At 35.4% G+C, this 23,180-nt stretch overlaps 1 protein-coding gene across 2 annotated transcripts in view; it reads right to left on the reverse strand.

Annotated features, from left to right (window-relative positions):
• Positions 1 to 1,752: 1,752 nt before the first annotated feature.
• Positions 1,753 to 23,180, reverse strand: part of Sp-Smad2/3 — a 31,958-nt gene continuing 10,530 nt past the window's right edge. Inside the window, exons 3-9 of one of the 2 annotated variants that reach the window (XM_011671947.2) lie at positions 19,999 to 20,192; positions 11,678 to 11,836; positions 9,479 to 9,556; positions 8,110 to 8,142; positions 7,371 to 7,583; positions 6,907 to 7,044; positions 1,753 to 6,192 (exon numbers count right to left, since the gene is read on the reverse strand). In XM_011671947.2, coding sequence (XP_011670249.1) covers positions 5,924 to 6,192; positions 6,907 to 7,044; positions 7,371 to 7,583; positions 8,110 to 8,142; positions 9,479 to 9,556; positions 11,678 to 11,836; positions 19,999 to 20,192 — 1,084 coding nt within the window. In that variant the 3' untranslated portion in view covers positions 1,753 to 5,923. 2 annotated transcript variants of the gene reach the window in all.

Below are 23,180 nucleotides of genomic sequence, written 5' to 3' on the forward strand. Positions count from 1 at the left end.
ATAATACATCAACAGGGGCATCCAAATATATCAAAATTGTAAAGAATCCCTATCCACCCTTTTTTCAAAATTTCCCAAAACTTTGTATTACCTTACCTTATGCATAGCAAAAGTGTCTTTATCATAGATTCTTACATTCGGATTGTACAAGGGAAAATGTATTATCAGTGTGGTATTTATTCTTATATTTGGTAAATCAAAATTTTGTTTAAAAACCCTAGGCCCCCTCATTATTTTATAGGCTTCAATCTTTACTACCCATCATTTCTCATCCTGTTATTAGTTATTCTTATGAAATGTCAGGTTTGGAATACTTTGCACACCATTGTTTGTCTTCAGGTTTCTGATGAAGCACAAAATAACAATTCAAAAAGTAAGATTATAAATATGGTCAACTTCAACATGAAAGTATTTAGTTTGTTTCTTGATTGCTGAATAATAGCTCTTGACATCATATTACCCAGTGTTCTGTTCATTCAGATAGGAGATATACACTAAATTCATGGATGTTCTGAACATGACATGTAGCATCTAAATGCTATTTTTAAGCTTTTCCGTCCACACTATGCCTGTACACACATCATCTCATTAAAGAAAGCTGAATTAGGTCAATTTATTATATTTATTGCGTCCTTCTTATAAATTGCCTTGAATTTGCCAATGTAGATGTGATATTTTACTAGAATTGTGACTTTTTATGTAGATTCTTTTCTATTCAAGATGAGCTTTTAGATGCTGTTTACGGTTACTGGTACTGTTTTTTTTAAAGAAAGTGAAATCTATTTTTGAAAAACAATCAAAAAATTGCTGCTAAAGTATTAAAAAATGGTATGTTATCATTAACCAAAGAGTATGGCAGTGTGTACAGGTCAAACATTATTGGGTTATAAGATAGAATCATTTGTCCTTTGTGTATTTTGTAGAGATAGATGAAGTAGAGTAGAAAGTCAACCAAAACATGTCATTTTGGGAGATTTAGGAAGAGAACATGCATTTAACTCTCATATTTTTGTAAAAAATTCAAGTGAATATGACTAACAATAACGATTGCCATTGTGGGCATGTATTAACCTTCAGTATTTTATGACAATAAATGATCTTCATTTTTTGCCATCTGTATAAATCACATTAATTCAATTTTGTCTTCATTTTGGTTTGTTGTTTTAGTGTTCAATATTTGATTATTTATAGCATGTAGAAATAAATCCATAGTAAAGAAAAGTATAAATTATAATAATGGATTTATCTCCTTTTTCTTCCTTTATGTATACTTCTATATATATATATATATATACCTCTATCCTGTCTTCTTGCTCTTGATCCTTCCTGTACATGTATGTACCTCCACTATATTGTGTGCCTTGTTGCAGTTACTCTGTCCTCTCCCTCTCCAGTCAAGTCTACTCTCTTCTATACCCCCGTCGTCTTATCCCCATTGAGCTCTACCATAACCTGAATCAATTCCCTTTACTAATGTCCCATTGTTTTCATTTTATACCCCCCCCCCTTCTTTCTCTCTCTCTCTCTCCCTGTGTCCCTGAACGAATACCACTCCTACCTCTTGATGCTATCTCATTTAATACCCCCCCCCCCCCCCTCACAAACACCAGCAAAACTCTCATTTTCTTTTTCTGTCCCTTTACAAATACATGTACCATCACTCCCTCTTAATGCGATACAGTCTACACCATTCTTTCTTTCTCTCTCTCTCTACACACATGACATTAAATGACAAGATAAAAAACATCAGAATTTCTTCATGCATGCACATACAAGTTTAAGTTTATTTAGGCTTTTTTGTTACATGGTAAAATCAAAGAACATTTATATGACACAGAATTTATCATACATGGACTTATATACTTAGAATAATTCTTTGCTCAGACTTATAACTAAGATATGATCAATGCTCTCTCTTCCTACGATTCACGTATGCTACACAATTATACAAATTGAATCAACAAAATATGAAAATCAGAAGAAAAAATATATATAATTTATCAACTCTACTGGATAAAAAACACCAGGCAGCATTTGATTATGCATCTTACTCTATCTTATTTTCTAAGTATCCTTTTCACTTTGTTGCATACTTTCTGCACACAAAGAGTTTTATTTGTAAGCCAGATGTTACTTCTTTGGTGGAATTCATCTTCAGCTATATCCATGGCACTTAAAATAGACACTTTGGAGTTCCACTCACCAGCCCCATCAATCAATCATCATCATATCGCTAGCATGGCTTGGCTTCAATACAATCAGGGAGTTTGGGAATTTACTGCAGCTTTCTCAATCTCTGAAAGTCTTGATTATGTTCTCAACGACCATGCGTAAGTATTGTAGGTAACAAAAGCAAATGCCACAATTGGCAGCACACCTCTCTTGCAAACAGCTCAGATGTAAGAATATATTGACTGGTATAAATGACTTCCATTTCCAAGTTTGACTTGAGCTCAACAGACAGACAGACAGGATTCCAATAAGTGTCTCTGACACACATTCAAGATGAGCAAACAGAGAAAGAAACCTGTCCTACTACACGCTACATATAAAGTGCAATGAGCCAAACTATACATATTCATTTCACTTATATAGATGGGCTAAACTAATGTGATGAAGAAATAAAGCTCCAGTCTGCAAAATGATTCTGTATGGTTAATCTTTACATCCAATCTCTAAAACATCTCCACCATACACTTGATAAATTTCCACACCTCTTTGAGCACTATGTGCCATCATTACTTGGGACATATGGTACACCACAATAAAATAGATCTTTCGCTAAGCGACTCTATACATCTAAGTAACTATTTTCTCTTGTTTACTATCATTAAATGCTGCAAAGAAAAAGCATACATACACAGTATACAAACATACATTATACATTTGTCTATATGATATATATATATATATACATAATACATGTCATCACTGCCAAACTCTCTTACCAACACATGTGGCATTCGTTTGTTTATTTGTTGGGTGGTTTTGTTTTTTGTTTTCCTTCTAGATATGAAAGATGTTCATGCGTGGGTATATAGTGGTTCGTGAAGTAGGCAACTTGGTGATCACTACATAACACTGAGCCAATGGGTATTATGCTCCCGTGCGTACGTCCGTGTGCTGCCCTCTATATACCCACGCTTGAGAAATGTTAATACTAGATCAGATTGTTCATGTCCAATTCAGTGTTGCTCTATGAAGTGGAGGACAATTTAAGAAGTCAAAACTATTCATCTATCCCTTGCATACAGACCATTTATATTTTTGTTATCAGTTTTCAGCAATATTTTTATTTCAGCCTCACTACCCTATCCATCCATCCATCCCTTATCATGCCTGATATGAAACATCAGCATGCATTAATCATTGATAGTAATAGGTATGCCATGTTGTCTCCAGTCAAAGAAAAGTTGTTGTTAACTTAATTTTTTTGACAAATTTGAAAGTCATCTATAGCTTAACTATGCATAAAGCCAAGTGGAAATAATTCAACCAAAATATATTAGAGAATATCACGCCAAACTTGTGAAGGCATTTTGAAACAATAGCGTCCTTTTTGGGGTTATACATTGTTTGACAAATGCAGCGTTCTGTGTGAAACTTGGTGTGATAAACCACATCTTGTGAGAAAACTACTTCACTTAATGACTGTTACTGACTGACTGGCCCCACCCACTGAACCTTGAATGATCTTGTGTCATGTCATTTCAAATGGATGGCTCTGGTACAATCCTGCCCAATATATGACAATTGTATCTATGAGATAGATACGCCCTCATCATGCCCAGGCTACGCCCTCATTCATGCCCTGGATACGCCCTCATCATGCCCACGCTACGCCCTCATTCCTGCTCTGGATACGCCCTCATCATGCCCAGGCTACACCCTCATTCATGCCCTGGATACGCCCTCATCATGCCCAAGCTACGCCCTCATTCATGCCCTGGATACGCCCTCATTCATGCCCAGGCTACGCCCTCATTCATGCCCTGGATACGCCCTCATCATACCCAGGCTACACCCTCATTCAGCTGCTCATATTAATACATTTTTGCAATCTAATCTCTAACAAAAATATTTTCTATTCCTAAATATGCAATTTTTCATAGATTATAGATATTTTCTGTTATCATTTACTATGTAACCTATCTATCTTAAATCTTTCTTTCTTTTTTCTTCACTGATCTCTCTATCTCTTCACGAAAATATATTGAAAGTTATCTAGAATTTACACCGCAGCACATTATTTGGTTGAAAGTAGTTTACATTCATGGTCATTCACTCTGTGTTAGAATCATATTCTGTTTTACACAAAACTTTCTACTTTGATAGAGGCTAGTTCTGTCCATATGTTCTATTTTTAATTCAAGCATTACAGTTTAACTCTTTTATTGTGGAAGCAATATGGCTAGAGATTGAGAAGAAAAATCAACGCTATTAACAAAAAAAATCTGAATCGTTTAGACTTTGAATGTTTTGAACATAAGATGCATACCAATATCAACCCGACTGAATATTTGTTAAATGTTCCTTCCAAGTGATGTTCCTTCCAAGTGATATTCTGTTCAGTCAGATTGTAGCTTCATGTGCATAAGTATTTAAGCACCGCCCATATATTCACCACATTGGCACTGGGACTGACTATCAAGTGATTGATACTTTCTTTCTCTTCTGACATGTAACTTCAAAATCTCACAACTATTTAAGATATTTACTTATGTTGCATGAATTCTTAGAGAGCCTATTCTATGTTTTTCCTAACCTTAAATCCGATCTCCTCAATAACAAAACTTTATTCATGTAGTCAGTCAGAGTTGCAACAATATCTCTCTAGGCAAGAAATCCACAATACACTTGTCATGATAAAACCAAGGTCATCTACATGTGATAAACAGACCTGTACAAAGAACTAGTTATCCACATCAGATAGATACACATATGCTTGCTTGTATATTTATACTGAAAAAAGAGAGAACAAATTATGTACAAAATTTACATTTGCTGGCTAGATCATTCACTAGCCATCTGTCTGCCTTCTTTCTCTATCAACACTTTGTCACCTTACTCTCCACTACAGTCCCAACTTAGACAGAATTCTCAACAAGTAATTCTTTTTTCCTTTTTTGTATTAAATAACTGTGGGCCTATAGATTGAGAGTCTGCAAAGTAGCAGATGAAGCCCACTCACCTACACACAAACTTAGTGAGACACATTCAACTAGCGTTCTCATGTGTCTGTTTCGTATTCTTAGTCCAAAAAAAAAGCATAGTACATATATTTCCAGCACATGGCAAGATATTTTGAATTTACAAAAATCAGTTAATTTTTTTTAAAAATGCATTGTAATATTTCATTAGAATTCCTAAATGAATTGAAACTTCTCTTAGAAACTGAATTGGAAGGACCCTCTAAATGACTACCATTGTAACATTATACGATGACCAATCCTTACACGACAATGATAATAACCAAGTTGCTTCAATATGCCATGTACACTCTCGTTCTGTACCTTTAGATTTCATGACTCCTTTTGATGACAAGTCAATACCATCCTCCTGGTATATACAGGTGACATCATACAAACATGTAGATCAAAATGTATGATAGAGGAAAAAGATACAAACAATAATGAGAAGACAAGCGTCATTTCTCTAACCAGTCTGAACTCCAACTCTTCTTCTTTCTGGTGATCTCTCTCTATGATCAAACTCCAGTCTCTTCAAGTCTGTCTTTAAAAGCTTTATCTACAGCTCATGCTCAGCTCATCTCCATACCAGCCCCCCAGCCAGCCAGCCAGCCCTGTTATCTCCTAACATGGGCTGTTAAAAGAGTCTGTAAAGTCTTTCAAGAAGAGCTGCCTATCAAACAATGTACAAGTTAGCACCTAGAATTGATGTAGTAGATAGGGATGGCTCCATCTTAAGACACGCTGGAGCACTGTTTATCAGGAGGAACCATCTGTGTAAGAACTCTATCCAACCATTGCAGAGGTCCATTCAGATGAAGTTCAATCCAACATGGTGTAGAGGTGACCGTCTGACGTCGATACTCTGCACCCCATCCTTTGACAAAGCTCATACGGATGGTACACATCCGTGTCAGTTGATAGACAGCCTCAAAACCTCGATTCACACTCTGAGAAAGCTGTGCTGCAAACTCCTGGTTATTGAAAATCTTCAAGTTGCATCCTAGAGAGTAGAACAATTCAATGAATGTGATCAACACTAGTCCTATTAACCAAGTACTGAGGTTGTTTCACAAAGACTAAGCTTGACATAAGTTGGACTTAACTATGGCAGGCCATTCATGCCTCTGTTTGCTCTCACCATTGGTCTCTCAAGGGACATCACGAATCTACAGAATTTACATTTGTTGATAGTTCATTGTTGAAGATAAAAAATGTGGATTTGTGACCACGATTTGTACGTCACTTGAGAGGGCAATGGCAGGGAATGGTGAGAGCAGACAGTGGCATGAACGGCCTGGTTCAAGTCCTATTTAAGTCAATCTTAGTCTCTGTGAAACACCCTCCAGGTAATGTTGTGTGAAAGAAACTGCTAGAATTAATTAGGAAAGGTTAATTATGTAGAACAGCATAATGTATATTTTCTAGTTTTTAGAATCCACCAATCATTTGACTCATGATGTACATCACATACCAAAGAGAATAGCGCTGCACTGGGAAATATAAGACTACAAGCGCACAAAGCATCACAATCTGGTCTTAAAATTTAAAATCTTTCTGATCTTATTTTAAATATAAGGGTAACATAAGAGCATACTTTTTTGATGTGACGTTACTATTGTGATAGTTTTCTACAAAGGAATTTTTTGAAAGCTATCAACAAATTTCACCTATGCCTTGTCAGAAATGAATTAACCTTGAGCCGCAGCTAGCTTACCTGGCGGTATCTTACAGACTGTAGCAGGATGCCATCCATATCTCTGATTACAGTTAGGACTCTGAACAAAGATACTGCTATCACTTAAACACTCAGCAAATACCTCTCCACCTATGTAGTACAACCTTACACCTTTACCTGAAAATACAACAAGATTTACATATTATCCAACTGAATTCTTTCATAACACACAACATTTACATCTTTTATTTTTATCTTGGATGCCTTAAAAATATTTTGTTTTCCTTTTTCATAATTTTGGTAGATTATAAACAAAAATTTTATGTTAAAATAATCTTTTATATAATCTTGAGCAGATTTAGTAACAAGCAGATATTGTAAATGTGTCACCACTGCCCACCCTCCCTCAAAACAAATAGGTTACAAAGCAAATCTATGAATCAGAATTGCAAAACTTGAGTCAAATTCCCAAATGTTGAGGTGATAAATAATGCGATGTTTACCAATATGTCTGCGTGTCTGTTCAACTTGAGGATCTCGATTGACATTAGAGAGAAGACCAAGACAGAATCTTTCAGAGCTTGATGGGTCAGTGAATCCATCAATGGTTAGTGATGGTTGAGATGCATGGAACGTCTCACCAACTCGTTGATTCATCTCATAATAAGCAATAGAACACCAGAATGGAGGCTCACAATATGACACAGGCTGCAAATCTGTCAAACAAAACATAACATTCTTGTAATATGCTTTCTTAACAAAGAGTACAAGTATATCTTTTCAAATAATCCAAACAATTATCGAATTAACTCATCAGTATCACATTTGTTCACGTATGCCATGGCTAACAGTGGTGTGTTATTTTAAGTTTTTAATTAAATAAATGGCAAGTGGGGATGACAAGAGTAGCTGCTGCACTAATGTCCTTTGACAAGATGTTAATCTACATTTGCCACTCTCCACCCAGGTGTTAAATGGGTACCCGGTAGGATGCGAAAGTTAATGTGGTTGGATGAGCAAGTGTGCGCTTGTAAAATGGCGACTGGCCAGAATGCTCCTCAAGGAGTGGAGAATGTGCATACATTGTGTGCAGTTAAGCCTGAATCCCAATGACTGGGGTAATAATATATATAGCAACAAAGTATTAGGCGCGTTATAAATGTGATCTATTATCATTATTTATAATTCATCTTCAATTTTTTTTTTTTTAATTGAAAAAGATTAACGAAGAGATTGACTTACCAAGAGATTCTGAAGACTGTGGAGCTGTACTACCTGTTGAGAGAAAATGATAAAAACATATTTTACAAGATGTGATCCATGTATATTCATGTCATCTTCAATGACATCAGTCAGAAGATTTGATATTAAAAATCATTTTACTTCTTTTTTTTAATGTGACTCAGAAAATATGATATAATAAGGGGATTTACATATATTTCTTATATTAATATATATTTAACATCTAATTGGCAAATTCACACACAAACGTTTCACCATAATAATCTTCTACAAAAACTGTACCTTTAAATATCATTCACCTTCCCTTGTTGTTTTTGGTTATCTTTCTGTTTATATTGACTGTAGGCTATACCCACATTTTGGGCAGTTGTTGTAGACGTTGGACCTGGAGGTTGGTGTGGTAATTTTAGTTTCTTTATGACCCTGGCCACTGGTCTCAATATGGTCTCAATATGATCTCATAGTGGTTTGAAATAGGGTAAGCTATTGCAGTTTATTTGGGCAGAATAAAGAACAGAATGAGCTTAATCTGTGCCACTTTTGAGGACAATTTGATCATCCCCTCACAGGATTTTTTTCTATCTATCTATCCAAGTATCTTCTCCCAGTTCGGTGGTTGATTGCAACATCTCTCCATTTCACTCTATCTTCTGCTATTCTGGTGCACTCTTGCAGTTTTAGTGTTCTAATCCTCCTTTTGTCACCTTGAACAACCTCTTGCGAGGCCAAGTACGCGAATAGACAATGGATTTGAAATGACCTTTTCTCTACAGTAACATTCTCCTAATAGAGTTCTAATGGAACATTAAGAATATCATAGAAAGACATGAAAACTAACAGAGAAATACTGCAAATAGCAGCACTTTAACAAAATTTCTGTTAGGAGTGGTTTAAAAGAAAGAAACACAAAATACTTTGGCTATATTAAAAGACATCTATCTCTTGAAAGATTTGTTCAATAGAAGGAAAAATAGAAGGTACCAGACCAAAATGGAAACCAAAATCCAACCGAGAGGGGAACATTAAGACATTGAGTGAATGACAAGTACTGCAAGATTGCACTTGAATGAGTGGCAAAGAACAGAAATGTGTGGAAAATGATGCAATGAACCTCCATGCTGGGAGGAGATACCTTGATAGATCTATAGAACATTCTATAAGACTACACATTCATCTTGTTTGTGATTGGGTTAGAAACATCAATTGTGATTAGTTGGATCATTTGAAAGTGGATCTCCTCTTTATGAACCACACCTAAACTATAAAATCATATTTGGCAACTTTTTGGTGGTTTTGTGGTGCCTGGTCACATTTGGTTTTACAGAAATGACTATGAGATAATGAATGATAATGATAATAATGAACTCACTGCCGTTTGTTGATGATGTATCCATATTCTGCTCACTTGTCTCACCATCATCACTCACGTAGCCTGGAGGTGGGGTTTCTAAACAATGCAAACAAACATCATCTGCTATCAAATCAACATTTCAGAATATGAAAATAGGGAAATTAGATATATTATCACCTCAAGTAACAAAATAAAAATAGACATGTATTGTCCCCACCAGTAAGTGACCATTGTTACTCCCCTACACTCACTGTGCTCTTTTCTACACAGACTACCTACCGGTATTAGAAATCTCAGAGTCTGCATCGTAACATGCCAAACAAGGTAAACCTACCTCTCCCAACATATCTTCATGCAGGCAGCTGACAAAAGGGTATATGCGTGTTGCGCTGTTCTGCTTAACACGGATGTACACCATTGCAATAAGCAGTAGGTCATTAGCATTAAAATGCTGTAACTCCAAAATTATGTGCTTATTTGACACAAAACTACTTTAATTAGGTAATGCCAACTCATGTATTCTTAGCTGATAGCCGATAAAGAGAGAAATTCATGTATCGATCAGCCAAATCCTAAGTTACCTGAAGAAGTCAGTTATCAGAAATTTGCATTGTAGCAGGCACGTGTGCAGCCGCCAGCAGCACAAAAATATCCACTTTCGTATTGAATAGTAAGGGCACAAAAACTCAAAAGCCATTCCTGTTATTTTTTAGACTAGGATATTAACCTGTTTAGCTCTTTACATTACAAATTTAGCATGTGTCTTAATAATTCATAGGGATATCGTGGATAAGAGCTGTATACTTTCTGAGTTGAAATGTCAAATTTAAGCTGAGGCTTTCTACAGCCAGACAAGGATTAACATCAATCTAGCCTGTGTATGACGATACAGAACCAGAGATGAGGCTTCATACATAACACTGAAAATCATACATGTATTTATTATTTACCCTTTTTCATTCAACCATTATCTTTTCCTGCTTCTATTTTTAAGAGTATTCTTGGAAAAAGTTTATGTTAAGGAGGTGGAGCATTTTGTCATGTTGGTAGCTTACAGAGCAAATCACATTTTGGATTTAAAACGTGAGTATACAATTCCATTCATCCTTGGCTACGAATGTCATGTTAAAATTGCACTTTATGTACAGGTGCATGTACATGTATATTTCTCAGGTACTTTGGGAATTTTTAATTAAACAAACAATCACAAATGAAAACTTGAAAACAAGTACTGTGTTGCAAACAAATTATACATTTAGCACTGGAGTACGAATATGTTTGTGATAAATCCTCAAACATACTTTTTTACCTTTTTTACCTAAAAGGAAAAAAAAATATTGTCCACATTTTTTTTTAGTCCTGGAAATTTTCCAAGTAAGTTTTCTGACAACTGGCAGGCGACAGGGGTCTAAGTAGCTGGTGCATTAGAAGCTGACATTGTACTAGACTCAGTACAAGCACGTCCTGCTAGTGTTCATTCAATATGGAGGAGAAGTCGACTAATAAGATGTGAATGTTGTCAACACTTGTTTGTCTGCATATTACGCACAAATTGGGACAAGAGGTGACAAATTTATTTCCCATTAACTCTACGAAAAAACATATTTGCAACCTGTTAAGAAATGTCACCCAAAATGTTAAGCATTGATACATGATCCCTGCCATGAATTGTAGATTTCTTTAGCAGTATTAGAGATTAATTCAGTAACATGCCTTTCAAAATCAAACTTGTAAATTTTCATTTTCAGGACATGAAAACAGCCATGAGCCATTGTTCATTCTTTGGCGGGATATACATGATATTGAATGGCTTTCCGTTTTAGTTATAGATATATTTGATGGCACAGTATTCCTAAACCCTTTAAAATAGATATTTTGTTAATGGGTAGATACATAAATATGAAGTCAAGGAGTATATTTACTGGATTTAAAATGAAAGATATGAAAAAGAAAACTTTCTCTTGATAGGAAAATACTGCACTTCTCTTTTGACTCATTCATTCTAAGTCTTTAAGATTGTGAAAATGTTCCAAAATTTTGAAGCTAATTTAGTGACAAATTCATTACAACTGATAGGAAGAAATTTATTTCTATACAGTTATGAACAAAGTTATCCCAGGCTGTTAACTGATATTTCTACTTGTATCCCACTGATAGCAGAGCAGAGCAGAGCAGAGCAGAGCAGAGCAGAGCAAAGGAATATATATTCTTACTTACCTGGAGGAAGTGTGTGAGTCTGTGGACTCTGTGTGTCCATTCCAACCAAATAGGTAGCATTATCAGGTACTGTATGAGTCAGGTCATCAAGATGGGGTAGTGTTCTTGGGATATCTAGCGGTTGGTCTGTTATTCTAGGCACCAGTACAGGAGGAAGCACTGTAACAAACCAAACACAATGAGTGGGTCAAAAAGAAAAGATATTTCACAATCTACAAGTCCTTATGATAGCATTCAATACATGTAAGATGACTTGGCAATAGAACAGGAAGCATTGTAACAAAACAAAAAAACGTTATCTACTACTAGTCTTTATTTATCAGGTTGCACTAACATGTATATATTGCACCAAGTAGTACATGCTAGAATTTTAAGAGCTGATCTTTTAATCTTAAAATAAATGATGTTTCTTTCTTAAATACAAAACAAAGGTGTTTCATTAATTTATTAAACTACATGTAAATCCAGTCATCTGTACACGAGTCACAGGAGACCGACCGACACTAGACCAAAACCAAACTGACAACAGAATATACATTATCTTCTATGGCCAAAATCAGTTGGCTTGGCAGTGTGACTAATGAATACAAATGTCATGTTTTCTGATGGGTTGTAAGAATTATATTGAACATAGTTCAATCTTTAGGCAACATTAAACATGTTTGTCCTTTTCTCCCCTTCCTTCACTACAGAAAATACATCAGAGCGACTGGAAACATGTATTAATCTATCACATAATTCAGTTTCCTTGTCATGATCCTACTGATATGGATTTACATTAAATACCACATGTTTAAAATTGCATCTACATAATACAGTGAAACAAACTGGGTCATTTCCTTGCTTCTCCGAAAAATGACTATAAATTTCCCTTTCTCCATATACATGACACAAATCTGACAAGTACCAAGATCAAGTAAAAAAGATCACTAACTTCCTGTTGTCTGAAAGTGTAACTGTTCAAGAAAAGTGATCAATTTTATATGAATGTTTGGTATCGGACATTTTATCTACGAGTGAGCTTTACTTACATGTACATGTACCTACAATGTACATGTACTCATTTAACAATTTCCATTCTCATGCCAGTTAGAGTTGCCCCCGATAGCTTAAAAAGGTCTTTGAACCTTGGTTGCCCCAGCAACTACTGGGTAACATCTCACCTCTACCTCTGCACACACACACACACTTTCTTTCTCAAAGACAGCGGGGTTTAGAATGTAGAGTTCACAGATAAGAGTGGGAATGGTGGGTGGGTAATAAATAAGTAAAGCTCTCTAGTAGATAACAAGTTGATACTGAAATTTATATCTACATGTACTTCATTTTCATTTCAGCCAACATTAATTTCTGTAGAACTTTGCAGGAATTAGGAATATGTCATGTATGTCCATGTACAGGTATGTCCTTTCTGTGAAATTTAAACGTTAGCAGTGTCCTAATATTCAAATTATGCAAGGAAACCCGTCAACTTGCTAGACTTCACTGTCAGACACTATTGAGTGACTGACTGGCTTTTTTTCTTCTTTGGTAATAACATTCATAAAATGAGCTGTAAAGGGTACATGAGCATTTGTATACATCAATAACCCACTTCTTGTAGTGGCCAAAATTAAACTGATTGAATCTATGCGCAGCATAAAATATACGACCATTCGGCACAATGGTCTGAAAATCAGACTTTTACTTACTGGCTCTATAGCTTTTAAGTCGATTCGACAACTAATGGTCATTATTTTCCCACTTATAATCATTTTCAAGCCCCCTTTTTTTCAGGGAAGTTCTAAATTAGTATTATCTTTCAAATGCCGTTGGAATTTAACCTTTTCATTTTTTTGGCCTGCAAATGGGACATAGTACCTTTAAAGGGCAAGCGTAAGTCTAAATGATTTTTAACTCTTAACAGAGGTGTCAAATATAGTCTTTACTAGGAAAATAGTGATCAGAATGATCACTGATAGGCTTTTGAAATATACAAGTTTTTGAACATGCCAGTTCTTCCCCAAAATTCATCACACAGCAATTTCTGTGCAATAGCATCCTCACTTGTCTTTGGCACGGGCGCAAGTGCAGCTGCTGTTACAGCTAGAGCTCAGCTAGTCCTAGTTGCAGGCGTACATAATGTTTGCTGGTGCCACTTTAAACATTATGCTGCAGTTATATGAATTTAAATGCCATTTAAATAAAAAATTCACTAAAGATAGTCAAAATGCATTTACAGTACATGTATGTTATTATCAATATAAAACAAATAAAATAAATAGATCAATATCATCGACTAAATGTTCTTGCCTACAATTGTCTATACATATATAGCTTGACAATTTTGAAATTAAAAACAATAGAATATAACACACTTTATAGAAGGTAGTACCAGAATGCTGCTTTTATTTCAGTACTGGTGGAAAAGAGAGAGAAAGAGCTTGCAAAGGTGATGCCTGTTGCATTGCATATCAGCTCCAAAAAGTAATGTACTTAGGCCATTAAAAAATATATTCATGTTTAGTGTCCCCTTTGCTTCCTTTTTTGGGGCCGCCTCCTATTTTTATTTTTTTTTATTTTTTAAAGAAAAAAAACATGAAAAACACTGCTAAAATGGATCTATTTCTGATTTCTTGAAACATAGCCCAACTGTCAGGGAAAATGTACCGAGCGGTCATTTTGAGCAGCCATTTTGAGAAAAAAAAAAAAGGGCCTCCTCCTTCCTATTTTTCAAAAAAACAGGACACTAAACATGTTTTTAATTTTTTTGGCCTTAGATTACCGTATTTGCCGGCGATAAGGCCGCACCGCCGCATAGGCCGCACCCCCAACTTTGACATTTCAAAGTCGGGGGGAAAAAAAGGAAAAAAAAAAATGGACAAAACAAAATAATCATAATTTTCTCGAAAACACTAATTTTTTTTTACAAACTGATACCAAATTCATCCATATTCTTATGATTTACCGGAAGTTTAGCTAAAAAAGTGATCGCAGGCAGATTTGGTGTCCGATTAACCCTACCACAATGTACGGTGTAATGCGGAACTGCATGAAATGGAAAAACAAAATGGCGACTTGGTTAGACTGTCCCTTCCTTTACCTTTGCAATGCAATGGCACAAACTTAGATCAAGATTATCGGCAATGCAAGATAAAATTGTCGGTAAGATGTTTGAAAATGTCCTGTACCATAGTGGTATTGTTATTTTACCGTTTCTAGTCCCATACGTGCAAATTCGTGTTGGTTTTGACTTTCGTTTTTTTTTTTTTTTTTACTCTTTTGTCGTAAAGGCCGCACCCCGACTGTTTGATATTTTCTCTTCCAAAAATACTGTGGCCTTTACGCCGGCAAATACGGTATGATATTATCACCAAATACTTATATGCTAGATGATCAATCTTTTCTGATCGATTCCACAACGTTTCTTTCACAATGCAATCGCATGACCAGAACTCAACTTTAAATACAACTATTATGAAATGTGAAACAAGTTCCTAGCTCCTATACTTGGTTACACATATTTCCTGTTAATTACACCACTCATTCACACCATGTGTAATATAAAACATCCTGTCTATTTAATATGGAGGTGAGTTTCTTGTACATGTAACATCTGTAGAGACAGATCCATGTCCATGTATATGTAAAAAAGTTTAATGCTATGACAATATTATGTCATCTCTGTACCATGTGCTTTAATGTATATTCAAGAACAAATCATTGTACCCTCATGAACTAGAACAAATACAAAATAAATAAGTGTATTAATCTGTCTCCAAACTGGAAGTGTAATTTGAATGTGTAATTTGAATTCAATGTACAATGACAGTCAGTGTCCAATTTAGAAAATGGCTTAGGATATAGCTGGCTTACATGTAGCTGCTATATTTAGAGATGATAAGTAGCTAGCATTGAGCATACACGGTATAGAAACAAAAATGAAATTTCCTGTTATCCAGTTGAGTTTGAGCAGGTGTATTAGCAAAGGGTGGCAAAATTAGCCACTACTTCCTCACCAGTTATCAATTTATGAATATGTTCCTAACTGCTACTACATCCAACCCGAGGTCAATGTTTCCGTTTTGCATTTATCTGGCACCAGAAACTGTTTGTTGCTTTCCCGTGGACGCGGCATCAAGTCTTGCCTGCTCCACAGAGAACCAACAAACAGTCAAGGGAAATATTTTGGTCATTTATGACAGAGATGAATGACTATGACAACCTGTTGTAATCTGCAATTACAACAGAAAAACATTGAATCACTGAAGTCACAACTTAATCTGTTTTGACATTTTTCTGGAAGGACAATGATACTTGTAACAGCAAATCAACTTGACATCTTCATGTGACTTAAAGGCATTGTTTAACAATATTTCCAGTTTTACAAATCTGAGATGAATGGCCCTACGTGTTATCAGTGTCTGTGATATAGTGCAACATTGAAGAAGGAAACAAATTGCGCTTCACAGTGATCATCAAGTGCTTCAAAAAACTAAAAATCTTTGAGTGACTGTTTTTTTCCATACTCATTTTCCCCAATAGACTGTAGGTTTAAAAAAGCTGTTCTAAACTGTTGGGGAAAAGTATCTTGATAATCAAACATGTGAGTGGCTTGTAAAAGTAATGGATTTCATTGCTGACCTTAAGGTTTATCATTATGATTGCAGGATGAGCTAAATGCAGAATTTTGTTTAGAATCAGAGGCAAAGTTACCTAATACCTGTAACTCTCTCAAAGATGATACCGGTAGTCAAACCTTTCATAACAAGGAACAGGTTGAATACTTATTTGTCTTTGCTGGTCAAATAAAGATTGATTATGTACACGGTCTGGTTTTTGGTTTTTGGTTTGTTTTTGTTTCCCCCCCCCCCCCCCTCTAGTAGGCTTTTTTTTTTAATCTCCCTCTCAAACAACAATATAATACTGTATTATACTTTATAACTGTTTTGGTGGCAGCACCAATAAAGCCTTTGGCTTTTCTAGCTGTCTCCACATTCATATATATTTTTGTTGTTGTATTGTATTGTAAATGTTTCTCTTTAACTTGTATGCTATGTTTTGTATTTTATATGTTTGTTATGATGTTTTTATGATGAATGAAATAAAGTTCAATTCAATTCAATTCAATTCACGAAGTCCACTCTAAAATTTAGTTTTTTTATTTATTATTATTAAAACAAAAAAGTATTAAAATCAGTCAAGTGAAATTTAAAGGAAAATCTGATAAAATATAAGTTAGAAACATTCAAAGTTATAATTAATTATTAATTATGTAAATATTTTTGTCATGTGTTTATCATGTGAATGAAACACGCAAAAAAAATCACACTTCGGTTTGGAATGTTTCAGGCTTGGCATTTTTCCTGGTAAAGCATAGTCGCGTTGGAAACGTCTCGGTCAGGCTCCGGTTTGGCATTTTTGGCGTGTTTGGATGCAAGTGTAAATGGCCCTATAGATTCTAAACTGGATCATAACACACATGTCAAAGGTCAAGGCTATACTGTGTCAACTACAAATTCAGGCTCATGTCAACTCCAATAATTACTGATATCCTTCTCTCCTTCATCATGAAAACCAGTATCCATGCTTGTCAATCTAATTTAAGAGAGAGGATGTTTTTCTTTTACAGATATTCCTTTCTCATCAACTCTTGCAGTTGTATTTTTAGTGAGGATACAATATTCCTGCATTCATTAGTCTTCTTTTTCTTTCTTGACAAATCCTTCGGTATGTAGAGGAAGGGCACTTGTTATGGGGTTGATGAAATGCTAGCGGTAATGAAGTAATTATATGCAATGATGACAGCTTCCTTCTAGCAAGGATCACTTATATGACGATTTGCTGGACGAATTAAGAACAAGCCAAGGTGATGACTGATGACACAAGAAATTCCAAATACACACATGGTTGGTCTTCTTATTTCAACTTGCTACACTGCTACATGTACATTCTGTCCTTTCCACTGCTTGCAACATTTCTCCTCTTAAAGGTAAAGACCAGTTATGGTCATGCGATTGCATTGTGAAAGAAACGTTGTGGAATCGATCAGAAAAGGTTGATCATCTAGCATATAAGTATTGGTGTGTACTGCGAGGTTCTAGAATCATCAAAATGATGTGAAATTTGGCTCAGTCTTGGTAAAGTTACGATCACTGTACACAGAAAGATGTACGTGCGCGATATCAAACCGGTCCAGATAGATATAATAATTTACCAAATATATCAATTAGTAGGCGGTTTCTCGACAAAATTTGTATCATCACGTAAAGTCAAAACATGTTCTTTCACATGAATGGTAATAAGAGCTTCCATTTCATTTTTTGAGAGGGGGCGTTTCCAAAACTGATCTTTACCTTTAAGTTACAAGTTGGCTACTTTGGTCATGGTGCCCAGCAGAACAAGCAGCATCAAGTGCTACCTATCCATATAAATACTTAACCATACATTGTATGTTCAGTTTGTACATAACATGTAAATCTTTCTACCCCAATAATTGTTAATGTAAATGTTATCTGTCTATATCTCTCTTACATTCTCTATTACCCAAATTTCTTACAATCCTTGCCATGAACAACTGCATCAGAAAAGGAAAACGCAAAATGAAATGACTAGCATAGAGCCAGTCACAAACCTGTAGATCACATCACAGCTTATACGTAGATACGTACACATTAGCTATGCAAGTTTTTGTTTCACTCCACTTGCCATTTATCTACATTTACATGTGACATGGTCATGCAACATTTCTTTGAATGGAAGCTTTAAACATCATGTCTGACTGAGCAAGACTATACTGCTTCAAATATACATTTACATGTACTGTACCATTACAACATACCCTTGTTTCAGTAACATCATTTTGTGATTAAAAACATGATAGCAATTTATGGGAAATAAAATGTTTGCAGAAAAGATCGTTCTTCAGAACACATTTAAGAGAATCAATAACTCTTGAAAAGTTTGCTACATTTGTCTTGTCTGCTGAAAACATTGGCTCTCTTGTAATATCTTGGGTTTTAAAGGGCAAGTCCACTCTAAAAATAACTTACTTTCAATAGAAGCAGAAAAATCAGACAAACCAATCAAAAAAAAGTTTGAGCAAAATTGGATAACTAATACAAAAGTTATGAATTTTTATTTACATGAAAAACTTTGAAAATCACAAGACAAATTGGCAAATCACTCATGAGTCTGTGACGTCATTGCTTCAGTATCGACTAATTAATGATATATAAATTTCCAATTTTCCCCCTAAAAATCTAATTTGCTGACCAGCATTGAAATTATATTGATCGTAATATGTTTTGTGTGGATGCACTAAAAATCATAACTTCCTTATTAGTTATCCGATTTCATTCAATTTTTTTTTGGATTAGTTTCTTTTGTTTTTCTGCATCTATTAAAAAGGAGTGGACTTAGCCTTTAAGTATTAAGGGCAGACTACTTCAACATTGAACTAAATACTTTCATCACCTCCATTCAAAGATACTATCTTTTATTCCTTCCAAAAGGAAACTTTTGGTTGCTATGACAACTATACTGAATAAAGGCCTACTAGAAAATCATGATTCATCAATCAACCTCTAAGATTTAGTGCTCGATACTAAAAGATACAATCTGATGACGCAAATCTTTCAAAGCAAGTCTCTTTTTATAATGACTTCTATAATCATCTGGTTTGGAAAAATGAAAAACTTTAATGAGGAAGAATAAAACAAAATTATATAAAAGTCATAAGAAAAGTGTTTAATCAAGAGCTGTCAACCTTTGGCTGAGCCTTTCAGAATCCTAAAGCAATCCATATTTGCTCTAAAATCTGTATGATGCAATTACAAGGACAATTTTATCTGATGGCTTGAATCATCTGATACATGTATGTAACTGTATTGAGTATTGCATTTTCTCTCTCTCTCTCTCTGTGGCTCCCCCCACATAGCCAGACAGACATACATGTAGATCTAAATGTAACTAAATTCATGAAAAAGATGTCTCTCCAATCAGACCTAGTAAGCTACATGTAAACCCTTTTGTAAAACCTTCTGTTTGCTCACTCTGGTTCTTTTTCAGTAGCGCCCATGTGCTACTTGTCACTGCTCTGCATGCGATCGCTAGGAAGTGAGAGTCAACAACCAGTGTGACCCAAAACAGCTAAATTTGTATCTTCATACCATTGACATATTTAAACTTTCTTATCAGTGGTTTGATTTTTCTTAACTTTTTCATGTTCCTTTGATTTTATTTGGGGGTCAGAGTAACTATTTAAATACCGGTAGTGCAACCTGGCATAAACTTCAATGTTTTGTTTAGGAAGTGCAGTTGTTAGTTAGAAGAGGAATTACCTGGAGTCTCAACTCGTGCATAGTGGTATGGGTTGACACAGACCTCATCCTTCTTGAGATGAAAGGCATATTCACAACGTTCGACAGCCTTGAGCTCATGGTGGCTTTGAAGATCAGGCCAACGCCAAAGTCTGCAGTAGATCACATGGGGAAGCCCCTTTCTGTGAGACACTTGCAAACGCCCATCAAGGGATCTACAGAGAAATAAACAATTTAAATTGTTCTAAATTATGAGAGACATCAACGTTTAAAAAGAAAAGAAAATTACATTAACAAAACATGACAAATGCGACTGCGCCTCCAATATGCCTCCACCTAAATTCAATTAAAATCACAGTTAGATTTATTCTTCAAATATCATGGGAACAAAAAGCCTACATGTATAACTAAAAGTCAATCGTCATTTATGACCTTTGACATGTCAATCCCAAAAATATGATCCCTTGTCTCTCTATTTTGATACATACTAGTAACAAGTTTCCAGCTCTGAGTTTATTGAAAAAAATTGTCTCATGTATATTGACTTGATGACCTTATCTTCTTAACCAAATCTAATCAGTTTGAGTCAATATATTGCTACATACAAATTTTAAGTTAAAAATGAATTGCTCAAACAGTTCTTCAGAAATTGTAATGGGGCAAAATCCCTGAAATTTCATTTAAATTGTCCTCTGCCCCTTGACCTTTGACCTACTTTGACCTTATCCCAATCTAATATTTTCATCTCAATATGATGATGCATTAAAAAACTTAACTACATGTATACATGTAAGTTAATAGCTTTAAAAGTTCTTGAGATATTTTGATAACAAGGCTAAAACCCTCTAGTTCATAGCATTTGATCTATGACCTTTGACCAACTAACCCCAAATTCTAATCAGATTGTCTTCCTATGGTGATACATACTTGCACCAAGTTTGAAGTTCAAACCTCACATGGTTCCTGAATCCTGACATACCTGATGAGGTTAATTTCAGAAAAATACCTCTACGACCTTTGACCGGCTTATGTGTACTCCAAAATCTAATCAGATCCTCTCCTTACGTTGATACATAAGGCGCGTCTCCATCATCTCGAGATTGCCAAATAGCCCGCTATTTCTGATTTGGCAAATAATCCCGAAGTTACAAATCGCGTCTTCATCAGCTCGAGATTTGACCTCGAAACTTGAAACTTGACCTTGAGAAATCAGCTTGAGATATTTTGCTAAGCGTTAGCGCATGGTGCGAGTCTTCGATCTGGTGAAGACGCACAGGACAAATAGCTGGATATTTTGCAAACTATCCAAAGATATTTTGGGATGACAATCCCGACCAAATATCCTGCTAATTGCTACTACGGTCTGATGAAGACGCAAATTAGCTGGATAGTTTGCGATCAGGATAGTTTAAATAGCTGGATATTTGGCAATCTCGAGATAGTGAAGACAGGCCTATACTATCACCAAGTATGAAGTTCATGAGATATCGCGATAACCAGAAAACAGGACGGATGGATGGACAACCTGAAAACATAATGCCTCCGTCACCACCTTTGGTGGGCAGAGGCATAATATTGTCCATATAGATAAACAGTTCAATAAAGATAGATGCAAAAGTGTACACATGTATCTCGTGGATGGAGGCAGGGAGGCAGACAGGCAGTGAGAGGCAAGGAGGCAGAAAGTGAGGCAGGGAATGAGCCTTAATACAGGGAGAAATGAAATTAGGAAGGGCTGAGGAATCAAGAAAAGGATACGGGAGGAAGGGCAGAAGGGAAAAAGAGCAGGAAGAGGGAGAAAGAGAGGGAATGAGGGAGAGGAGAAGGGCATGTTCATTTGCATACTGGTAAATAAATACAATTATAGAAGTTGTATAAAGCACACCACCACGCATACATGTACATTAGTACATGTAAGTGCCTTAGCCACCGTAATTAACGGTGTATAAACCGCACTTTTGCCGCCGAAAAAAATTAAAATTAGGGGTGCGGTTTATACACGGTACACCAAAAAAATATTAAAAAATAAATAAAAAATAAAAAGGGCGATTTTTAAAGTTTCGATTTATCCCCCTCCACCTGGCGCTATGCCTGGCAATGTCTCCCAGCTCAGTAATCGGTGTGTTGACTCACCACTCGGAAACTAGAACAACACTCAAATTTGTCTGTGATCTTGGTTTGAAATTAATCTTTCTGATAGATATCAATATGTAGTTTATAATAGTAATTCCTCCAATTTTTCTTCCATTTCACGGCGTACCACAAGGTTCTATCCTAGGTCCTCTACTGTTTTTTTGATTTACATTAATGATCTTTAACATGGACCTGGCTTGCTGCCGACAAAGTCTGCAATTTTTTTTTTTTTTTTTTTTTTTAGGGCGAAAAAGAGGGCGGTGTGGTTACTACACGAGGGCGGTTAATACACCGTTAATTACGATAGTAAAGATGCATTCATTTAGCAACAAGCCCCCCCCCCCCCCCCCCCACAAAAAAAAAAAAAAAAAAACAGCAAAAAAAAACTAAATCATTCATGTTGGTTTGACAGCAGGACACATCATTTAGCTATTCATCATAAATTTCATTAATGCATGTACATAAACAAGGCTTACACTTTATTCAAATTTTGATGCAAAAATTGCACATACCGTTATAATGTTAAACTTAAAGGCTATTTACATCGTAATAATCACTACTTTTTCCCCTGCAACATAAAAATTCAGAACCTCAAACAAGATGAATGTCTAAACGTACACATGAACAAAGTGTCCAATATTCATGACTATATTAATGTGCTAGCATTGTGTAATGCATATCATATACAGTGAGCAAAGTGAGTGCTGAAGAACTGGGAGTAAAACAGTAAAAAAAAAAGGAAGGCATGATATTGTGAAACCTGTATACTTTTAGACAGATTGATGTTTATTTGTATGCAAAGTGTGCATCATTTACATACATGTACGCTAGTAGAAATAGTATCAAACTTCCTGCATGTACATGATAAGCCGGGTGTGAGGATCGAGTAAAACAAACTCAGAATTTTACACACAAATAGCACTCTATAATTGTTAATCTGAGAAAACAGTATATTTTTAGATTTGATTGATGTCACAGGATTATCATACTTTAACTAGAACGATTACTAATCATTACACAGAATTTGGTCTGGATAATGTATTAATAAAATAGAATAACTTTACCACAGG

The sequence above is a fragment of the Strongylocentrotus purpuratus genome, unplaced genomic scaffold, assembly GCF_000002235.5.
Source record: "Strongylocentrotus purpuratus isolate Spur 01 unplaced genomic scaffold, Spur_5.0 spur5_scaffold_6, whole genome shotgun sequence".
NCBI classification, from domain to species: Eukaryota; Metazoa; Echinodermata; class Echinoidea; order Camarodonta; family Strongylocentrotidae; genus Strongylocentrotus; species Strongylocentrotus purpuratus.